The following is a 10,840-nucleotide window of genomic DNA, read 5'->3' on the forward strand; positions in this document are numbered from 1 at the left end:
AACATTTTTTAAGAATTATGATTAATTTGTCAGTGTCAACTACGAGGGAGTATTAAAAATAATATTAATATTTGTCGGCTGTTACGGCGTTAATTTAGATGTATTAGATATGGATTTTCCATTATGTATTTTGCGAGTTAACAGCTGCTTTTTGGAACCCCAACAAAAACGAAAAACAAGACAAGAAAAATAACCCTCTTTCCAAATTTATGGATTTACGTAAACCACACAATACTCGTTTTTAATCGTGATTTAATAAGCGGACGTCCAGAATACCCCCCAGGATATATGAAAAATCACTATTTTCTTCATTGAAATATTTTTAATATTTATTTTTGAAAATACATAGACATTTGATACAACTCAAAAAATGTACAACACATTTCTTAATCATATAATATATTTAGGCGTAATATTAGATTCTACCGGATAAAACAAACATTTTTGATTGAAGCTCGACTCGGTGTTCATCTAGAGTAGTTCGTTTCTAAATCTATAAACCACGAATATAATCTTCAAAATTATTTCTGATGTTTTTGTCCACTTCATTATGTTCTAAATAGTTTTGCCGGTATATCAAAGTTCGTAGTATAATATGCTATTCAGGTATCAAGTCTATTAACCAATATTATTTGAAGCAGACGAAAAATATTTCTTAATGTATTGCATTCTAATGTAAATTTTCAATGTGAATTTTGGTTAGAACTTGTAATGTCAATAAAAATAATTTCAAGATTATCAAAAATATAGTTATATTTTTATGATGCACATTTTTGAAAAGATATTTGGTTTGAATAACTTGTGTGAATTTGATTTTGAAATTCACGAATAAAATCATTCTTTTTGATAGTAGTGTGATATTTTTCCATCTATTTGTAGCCGATCGATCGTATTTTTAAAAAATATAAATTAATACAAAATTGGTTAATTTTGTTCGGATCGACGTAACCATCGATTTTTGTCAAAAGCTATTCTGAGCTTAATGAAATGGACCAAACTAATATTGAATCTATAGTTCTTTTCTTTTTAAGATCACTTCTTACTGTACAGGTTTCTTAGGTATCGGCTGTCCGATTATCTTTTTCGATTTTTTGATCGGATTGTAATGTTACCGTTTCAATTTCTTCGAAAAGTTCTTTGGGTTTTGGTATATTTTGCACAGTTGTGATTTCATTGAATGACTCCAATCGACGTTTTGCAAGATCGTAAATTATACCTATTTAAGTATATAAGTAAAACGTATGAGTTAAATTCGTAGTAATTTGTTTATAAATTATTAGTAAATATGAGTAATGCAATAATCTAGTAATGAATACTAATTGAAAATACATTGGTTTTTATTTTATTACTTCTGTTATTGGCTAATAATTTTACCGTTATTATATTATACAATAGGTATAAATATAATATAATCATAATACAATTTTTACAATAAATATTAACTTATTGTAATATATCTTTAAAAATGATAATATTATTTTATTATTGTTTAAATTATTATTATAACTGAAATGAAACGATATTATAATACAATTTTTAATTTTACTTTTCGCAGTCATAGAAAGTTGACCAGGGGACTATGGTCAACTAACTGGTTAATCATAGTTAATATCGTTGATATAATTCTATTGGCATGATCAGCAAACTGGAATTATTCAAGGTTACCGTTAAAATTTTAAATACAAGAAAATCGCAAATTCGCTTTTATTCGTATTAAAATAATTATTTACGAACGAGAGGAAAAAAATTACTTCAAATATACTTCAAAAACATATTAAATTAAACTAAATTAGACGATTGATTGATTTATTTATTAAAAAGTAAAATTATTTACTGTGTTGGTAATAAATTAAAAACATATATTTATTATGAACTAAAGCATATTATTATAAAATTTGAAGATTACTTTTAAGCATTTCATCGCTCTCGATGTCTTCCGTTTTATTTTCTTGAAGTTCTTCCACCAGCCAGGGCACAAATTCAGGGTCTGTTAATGAATATTTGATAATTATGTGACATGACCATTAGAAAAAAGGTGCTATAAATTTACTTTTTATTATATTAGCGGTGGTATTTGTGATAAACCCATTTCGATTTAGGTCGTTGAGTATCGTGGGAAGTAAATCAGTCACACGGTCTGAAGTCGATTTATAAATATAAGTATTTTCGGTTTTTACGCCTTCATCAAATAATTGAGCGTGGTCGGTCTGCAATAAAAATGTATTCGATCATATTAATTGTGCTTTTTGAATTATGCGTTAAGCTGAATAACGCGCATAATCTAATTTTGAAACATTATTAAGTATATAAGTTTTAATTTTTATTTAATTGTTCCATTTTTTTTTTGTGATGACAAGAAAAGTGATTCTACGTTAAAACTTATAAAAGTAGTTTTGACTACGAGGAAAATGAAAACTTTTAAATTACAAAACATGTATAATATTTATTGACGTATAATTATTTATTTAATATTTAAATAATAGTTTCAAAAGGGTAAGGTGTTTGTGACAGAAAAAAAACTCCAAAATATGCGCGAAAACAATTTAACATAATCATTATATCCGCCAAACTGTATAAGACATGCTTTGAAAATATTATAACGTACGATTTTTGAGAATATTTTTAAGATTTTCAAATTATACAGTAAACAATTTAATAAATGTTAATCAAACTTGCTGTTCGACGAACGCGTCAAAAATGTAAATGGTTATCGAGATTATGTTAATCTGGATTGTCAATAGTTCCAAACGCACTGATAATATTATCCATTATTAGATATACTCACGATCACTTTATTCAGCCTTTCTTCTTCAAACTCCAGTCTTTGCTTTTCGATTCCTTCGATTTTACGTCTCATGTTTAACGCTCTTTGTTGCCGCGCCCTGGCGTCCAACTCGTCTTCGTACAGCACTTCACGCATTGCTTGCCGAAATACGTCGGATATCAGCGTCTCGGCTATTGGCGTCACCTCAACATCGAAGTCGAACAACTACACAGAACAATATTATTCCGGTTGTACAATCATAAATATTTGACCATGATGGAGCACATAATATTTCGACAGTGCAGTTTTGTCGACGGATTCGAGTTTTGTATATTTCGACGGTGGCATCGGTACGAATTTGCATTTGTTTTAACATAAATAGAGCACTAATTGTAAACCAATCACACCTTGAATCGACTGACTTACATCTTTGTCATCCACTTGGGTAGATGCGTCCGTGTTATCGGACGTTCCGGTTCCCGGATTTGAGTAGAAATCTTGATCGAATTCAGTCTGGGCTCCGAACGTCTGGTAATGTGGATACTCGTACATCTGGAAATCATTTGAAAATAATTACGGCGCTGTTTGCCAACGGAAAATATAGGTTTTTCAATTATACTCTATAAATATAAATATATCAGTTTACACTACGCAGTCCAACTTGTTAAAATAATGCAATCATCGCATTTATGTATATATTTTTGGTCGATGTAATTTTGATCAAAATATTTTTGAGGTGCAATATAAGCAATGAATCGTTTGATTATAATTTTTGGAAAGTAAAAAGTTTCATAATTTTTTTTTTCTGAACCACTTAATATTATGATGTATAAAAATTTGGAATTTTTTCTACGGATACTTCTGAAGTCGCTTACCTGTTCTAGTCGTACGTCAGTTTGAATATCCACGTCTTGACGACCTCTGGAAAGTTTCGGTGCTCCGAGGTGCAATCGTAATGCTCTTGATTGATAGTCCATTGCTCTTTTCCTAGCTATAGTGCGTCGATGACATTCCGCTTCGCGGTCTACGAGTAGTGATTCTTTACCGAACTGTGAAACACCAACCGTTAAACATTTTAGCACAGCTGATTATTATTGTTTTCAAGCATTAAAACGTGAACTAATTTCAATCCTGCAGCGTATCAAAAGCCAAAATTTATGTGAAAAAATACTATAATGAAATGAAAAAAATAACTGTGGTGCATGCGCGAAAACAAGGCGCTCACCTCGGACGACAACTGTTTAGCATACCCAAAATACGGGTTCCATTTTGGACGCTAAATAGTTTCAAATTAATATTAAGTTTAAATAATTTTCAACGTAAAAGTGCTAACGGTCTGTAAACGAAACTTACGTATATATTTTTTGTATAATTACTGCCTCTGACCACTCTTTTGTCGTGCATAATGTTCGTGTAACCCGTTTGTTTGCACATACTGCGAATAGAAAAATAAGTCCCATATTATTTTGACCTAAATTCAAGTTCTTTCAAGAATTGATTAAGTAAACGACATATCAGATTGTCGAGAGGACGACCAAATGTTTTATGTTCGGTAAAAAAATAGCATGAATATTTAACGACTGGTTCGCGTGCTAAGCTAATAAACCCAAGTCAAATCGGGTGTTTTTTTTTTAACTAGAAAAAGTATTTATTTTTCTTTTTCTTATTTTTTTTATTGAAATGGACGGCTTGAAACAAATGTAATAAAACTTGCGAAATATTCACAACAAAAGAGATTAAATTATGTTATATTACACGAATGAATTTTCCATGAAACAGGTATTTTAATTTGTAGTATACATGTATAGAACAGTATACAAGTTATTTATGTTTGATTATAAATTTATAAGACAGTTCAATATGCACTTTCTCAATTTATTTAAGAAATTAAAAGCGTATTATATATAAGATATCTACAAAATTATTGTTATTTCCAACATTCGGATTGTGTATTTCAGGTGCAAAAATATTTTATACCTGTTGAAATATATTTATGAAAATCATAATTTTATACATTATACTTTATGTGCAGCAAATTTTATTTTCATTAATATTCAAAATTTATTTTATACACTATCTTACTATCACGGTAAAAGATTTATTTCAATTTCTCTGTAGAAAACTGATTTAATTTGCTTTAAATATCTTCTTTAGTAGGAATTAATAAAAAAATAAATCTCAAAATTAGATTTTGAAACTATTATATATTTAGTTATACAAGTAAATTTAAGTTGGCCTTAAGATATTATACGAGTAATAAAGTAATAAAGTTTTTTTTTTTATTCAAATTCACGTTAAGATAGGAATCTTAAATTGTTATCCATTACGGACAAATGTAGATTTTATTATAATTTCCCCAAAAAGTTCTGTAACGAACAATATTTATTTAATGGTCAAAGGTCATGGTCACTCTAGTCATTAGAGTTGTATACATTATATACTATGTAAATATCGTACATATCGTACATGTAAACATTATCTAATCCTAGTTATATACGTACCTACATTATTATTGTAGGTATATAACATGGTACCTATTTTATAATTTCGTATAAAATAATACACTACTTATTTATAAATATTTATGTGTATCATTATAAATCATTTTTTCAGGAGTTAATGTTTTCATTGACTGATAATTTTAGAAAATAGTTTTTTTCAACTGGTAAGAAAATATTACTGTTGTTAAGTGACTGTTAAAAACGGAATATTCAACGGAGATCACTAGTGAATGAACTCACGAAAATCAATGAAATCGATATTTTTATGTTAGTATATATTTAACCTATATCGAAACGATATTGGTAGCAGTGTAACATGTATGTAAATTGTATTTACAGTTTTACAGTATTTACTGATAAGGATCATGTACAATGAAATGTTAAAAAAATTGATTTGAATTAAGTAGCAATATGTCAAGGAATTTAGTCTTAAAATTTAAAGATTTTTCTAAGCTAATTATGAATATTTTAAAAGTTTACACAAGTTAAGGCTAACATAAAAATCCTTCAATTGGTTTTTTATTGATTATTATTGTTCTATATTTAATACTCAAACGTCATTGACTGTGTACATTATGTAACGAATGCTATTGAATTCCGTTCAGTTATTGGTCAATCGATTTACACACACACAAACACACATATAGGTGCACAGATGCTCGTGCTGGACAGTATATTCAATACAATGACATGAAATAAGCGAATTTCTCAAGTTCATACCTATTTTGCATATTTTGCACATGTTATTCTCATGGGTACATTTAAACAGAAAACTATGGAATCAAAAATAAAATGTCTGGTTGTCTGTGAAACAAAATCAGTATGCCTACATATTATTATATTGTTGAACAATTAGGTTAGTAGAAAACGTATTATGGATATTGCGATTTCATCACCCGGTGGGGTTATCGTCGAAATTATGAAGTTGAGTTCGTTTGTCTACAGAATGTATTCAAGTACTCATTATTGCAGCGTCATATGTAGGTATACCTAACACGTGTATCATCCAAGTGCTGGCCGAAGCCATTTGCGAACGGTATTTTATTTTTTATAAATATATATATAACTCACGGATGCGAAAATCGGGATGAATCAAGTGTGATGCTGCACTCATCGATGCATTTTTATAATTGTAATCAATAACCCTTAGGTTAGCTAGAATTCGAGCTGCACGAGGTCCGAACGAACGGTTTCAAAAAGTCATGTGTTTTCTAAGAGCGGTCACAGTTCGTGGTTGTACAACGTAATAATGAGTACCCAGTCGACTGGAATATCATAATCTGAAAACGTAACGGATATGGTTGGTTGAAAATAACATCAATTGTCCAATAGGATTATTTTACGAGCAGCAACATTAGTAATGAAAAAGTATAATATATATGTATTTGATAAGCAGATTAACGTGGCAAGCACGAATCGCGGACTACGTCGAACGGGGATGTCCGATACGAATCATAGCCGGTGTTGGGCAGAGTTGAATAAAAAATTATTCTTCGTTCGTTGATTTTTAATTTGATTATTCTAGTTTGTTTTTATGCGTAATTTTAATATTATTCGGTTATTCATTGTTCCACATAATCGTGTTTATCTCAAACAATTCGTACATCAACTGAAATTCCAAATTCGTTGAGAATTGAAAACGGAGTGCATCGAATTCATAAAATATTGTCAAAAATGTCATCTACGATAACGTTATAGCTGAGCGAGGGGCCAATCTCACCGGTTTAGCACTCGTTATCCACACGTCATTCACTCTTAGTATTTAGTTTTTCTTCATCATCATATTTTCCTTTGAACATTATTCGTAATTTATTCAATCCGTTTTGTTCGGAACAGTAAATTTATCCATAGTCAAACGGTTTAGAAAATTTTATTATGATTTTTCGGTCACAACTAAACTCTATTCGCGAAACACGATCAGTTGATCGAGCTATTGTTTTCGATCAAATAGTTTCGGTTCGTTTTCGGCGGACCCCCGGGGGGCGGGTGCCGCGGTGCACGTAGTATACTCACTCCGGTCGGCGGTCGGCGGTCCTACGCTGGCGCTGGTGCTGCTGGTCGTAGAGCGCACGCGGCTTGCTCGAGTACGAGTAGTACCGGTCGGAGTCGGCCGCGCGGTCGTGGTCGTGGTCGAGGCCCAGCAGTGCGGCCAGGTCGGGCGGCGGGTCCAGGAAGATGCCGGTTTTCACGGTGGTCACGAACACCGGTTTCCTGGACGCGGCCGCGCGCTTGGCGGCGCCGTCACCGCCTTCGCGCCGCTGCAGTTTCTTCAGCTTCGCGTCCAGGTTCCGGGCGAACCGGCGACGGTCACCGTCATCGCCGCCGCCGTCGCCGATGATCACGAACGACGACGACGACGTGTTGTCGCTACCGGCGGCGGCCGCTGTGGTCCCGTCATCGCGCATCGCCCGCGGGGATCAGACGCCGGGAAAAACGCGTGCGGAACGGGACGGTTCGTGCGGCCGCGCGAGTGAACGGCGCGGGCGGCGAGACGCGACGGCCATCGGGTCGGACGGCACCGGCTCGACTGGTCGGCCGACGAACGACGGCCGCGAAGCTCGTGGCCGCGCGCGGGGGTTGCGCGTCTCGGGGGTGTAGCGTGACGCCAGCAGGGACGCACGCACGCGCCGCGGCCCGTTGACCGGTGACCGGTGGCGGTCACGCGGGTCAGTGGCTCGCCGCCGCCTCGACCAGCGTACGCCGACGGTGGTGTGCGCGAAAAAAAAAATCGAAAGGGAAAAAAAAAAAAATTAGGTGACGACCGCCGCCGGCGCAGGGCGAGCGGCGAAACTTGCCGAAGTCGGTCACGGGTGCGCTCGTACCGTCCCGGTCCGGCGGGAGGACGCGAGTAAGATTTTGCTTCCGGCGATCAGCTATTTTACCCCCTGACATTGTCGTTAGTCGTTCGTTATTCCGTCGTCCATTCGTGCGCGACGCAAGTAGAACACTCCTTCCCACGCTTTTGAACAAATCAAAACAATCGAACATTACCTCAGCAATTACCGTGTGTACCAAAACAATACGTTGCGTGTATTGATGGTGTTTGTCTTTTTTTTTTTCTTGTTTACATTTTGCTGTAGGCTTGTTCCTAAAAGTTTTATACACACCGTTGTCGGTCGTGTTTAATAAAAATGAACATCTGTCGTCGCTTTTCAAGTGTTCGATAAAACGTGTTATCTCGTAAACGGTCAGCTGACGAGTATCCATAAAAAAAAAAAAAAAAAAAGGCTAGATTTTCATTTCACGACCTGTGCGGCTATATATGATGTACATAAACATCGGGAAAATAAGACTCCATAAACATTTTAAAAAAAATTGAGTGATAAATTCTCGGTTTATCTTCTTCGCACTACCTTAACGTATCATGTGGCATGGTGTTCGAGGAGACCTTTGCCCGTACCTTGTATATAATATTAAAGATTTTTGAAAGGAAAACTGGTTAAAATTTCGTGAATCCGTCGAAAACGGAACACACAAGAACAAAACAATTAGTTAAAGATGAATTAAATGGAACTTAAAAAAAAACAATTTGAGTTACTATGAGGCAAAAAAATCGATCGATCGAAAAACCTCATCGGAAATATAAGGGAAACCGAAAAATATGTATTAAGTAAAAAAAAAAAAGAAAATTACATTTACGCTTTTCAAATAATGCGATGAACGCCTTCGGGTACCCACCGATCGTCCAACACGGTGTACCGCTGAAGTAACCTTCCTAGTTAGTAACCTAACCTAACCGTCCCAGACGAGTTGCTGGTTTGTGGACTAGTATGACCCGCCTGCAGAACGTTGTGACAACCCGGAGTTCAGTATACTACTATCGCATGACGAGTATAAAACAATAATAATAATACTACAGTAATAATACAGAATGAAACGGACGGACGGTCCGTTACACACCGGTCACCGTTGTAAATTACAAATTAAGGAAAACTCTGTGTAATCATAATAATAAAAATACTCCAACCGGTGCTTAGGGCTCTGTGCTTAAAAAAAAATAAATAATTTATAAATAATATAGACATGGTTCAAAACCTTACCAGCCCCGGAGGGCTAACGAAGTTGCAGCCCGGTTTGGTCGAAATTACACGATTGCGCTCACGCGAACAAAATAATACAAAAAAAAAATTAAAATGCGGATGCTCCGCACAACCAATATCGAAAACGGAGTGCCGTACGAAGTTTCGGTACGACGCAAGAGAATCGCCGGTATTAAAAAAGACCCTCAAATCGAATATTCATAAACCGGTGACATGATGGGCAGTGCAATACGGCGTGCAGGAGAAAGAAGGGTGCACACGAACACCGTCCGTCGACCAAGTTCACGATGTAGCGACACAGATGAACTACTCGCAACAAAGATAACCGGAAATGTACGTTCCAATACGTTGTCGGCTCTTGATTAAGACATCCCCGTGCGATATAATTAGAAATACTATTAAATATCGAACTCTTTTGTCACGTTACAAATATTCACCATATATTATATTGAAATCACGAGAAAAGATCTACTCATGCCTTTTTGGTGACGGGAAATAATTGTACGTAATGTTTACATTTAGGTGAGGAGTTACTGGCTTACAACTATTTGACCAAACGGACGTGATAAACCGAAAATTCGTTATGAAAATACAGTCGTACTCGGATACTCGGTCTAAAAACGTATCAACACCAATAATACTAGATGGTAAAAGACGAAGGGAAGTCGTCGCTAATATTCTTCCAACACGTATAATCTTAAATAGCTACACACGAAGTACACCGGTTCGTGTCCGTTCGGGACCGTTATAATTTCGATGAGCGTTTCCACCCTTCAGCCCCAGCGAAAGGTTTTGCGGGGCCCGGGGCAGATTTTTTTCACTAGAATTATTCCTTCGTGAAGACGAAACATTTTTTTTTTTTTTTGACGTCTAGCATTCGTAATTTTCTGTTTTACATAACTTACGTAAAAACATTTTAGTATGGTTATTATTAGGGATGGGTTCTCCCACACTTCGAATCCTTGAACATCTCGAACTTGAAGGAATTCGAACAGTTCGGAGTTCGAGAAAAATGCAAGTTCGAATTCGAACATAATACATAAAGTTAGTTTAATAAAAAAATATAAATTAATAACTAACAAGTTATATAGTAATTAGAAATAAATTTTAAATAATAACATTACTTAATAATTTTACTTTTATTATAATATTAAACTTTATAGTTTTTCATACCTAGTTAGTTAAAAATCAAATTTTTGAGTTTAAACTTTTAAATGTTTTAATTTTTCAAAGTTCGAAAGATTGAAAGTTCGAAAATAGTTCGAAGTACCAACAAGTTCGAGTTCGAGAAAAAAATTATGTTCGAGTTCGGGTTGGAGTTTGTGAAAACTTCAGCTCGACCCATCCCTAGTTATTATATTTCATCGTCGAAGCGTCAACAATATACGTATTATATTGTATATATTGTTTATTAATTTATCATTATAATACTGCTAAACATAAGAAAGTAGGCTTGCGAGCTATTAATTCCCGTGAAAGGCGCAGATCCTCTAAAATGGCCCTTGGCAGCAGCTGCCCCTTCTGCCCTGCCTTTC

At 34.8% G+C, this 10,840-nt stretch overlaps 1 protein-coding gene across 3 annotated transcripts; it reads right to left on the reverse strand.

Annotated features, from left to right (window-relative positions):
• Positions 1–352: 352 nt before the first annotated feature.
• Positions 353–7,778, reverse strand: LOC112690768 (radial spoke head protein 3 homolog B-like). Of its 3 annotated transcripts, XM_025564864.1 has the most exons (10): positions 7,279–7,778; positions 4,118–4,199; positions 3,990–4,040; positions 3,640–3,813; positions 3,191–3,316; positions 2,786–2,989; positions 2,051–2,207; positions 1,907–1,987; positions 1,044–1,216; positions 353–493 (listed from the first exon to the last, which is right to left on the reverse strand). In XM_025564864.1, exons 1-9 carry the CDS (start codon positions 7,668–7,670, stop codon positions 1,056–1,058), a joined length of 1,428 nt encoding a protein of 475 aa, XP_025420649.1. In that variant the 5' UTR covers positions 7,671–7,778; the 3' UTR covers positions 353–493; positions 1,044–1,055. The 3 variants fall into 3 exon arrangements, with proteins under 3 accessions (XP_025420649.1, XP_025420648.1, XP_025420650.1); XM_025564863.1 differs by having other exon boundaries at positions 353–1,216; XM_025564865.1 differs by lacking the exon at positions 3,990–4,040 and having other exon boundaries at positions 353–1,216.
• Between the last annotated feature and the right edge of the window lie 3,062 nt (positions 7,779–10,840).

This window comes from Sipha flava, unplaced genomic scaffold (assembly GCF_003268045.1).
Source record: "Sipha flava isolate LNK unplaced genomic scaffold, YSA_version1 51_pilon_pilon, whole genome shotgun sequence".
Lineage (NCBI taxonomy): Eukaryota > Metazoa > Arthropoda > Insecta > Hemiptera > Aphididae > Sipha > Sipha flava.

Coding starts and splice junctions, on each gene's coding strand:
- LOC112690768 (XM_025564864.1), bottom strand. CDS start 7,670: ATGCGCGATGACGGGACCACAGCGGCCGCCGCCGGTAGCGACAACACG. Junction 2,990..3,190: donor CCCAAGTGGATGACAAAGAT/GTAAGTCAGTCG, acceptor TGTTCTGTGTAG/TTGTTCGACTTCGATGTTGA. Junction 2,208..2,785: donor AAAGGCTGAATAAAGTGATC/GTGAGTATATCT, acceptor TTTTTATTGCAG/ACCGACCACGCTCAATTATT.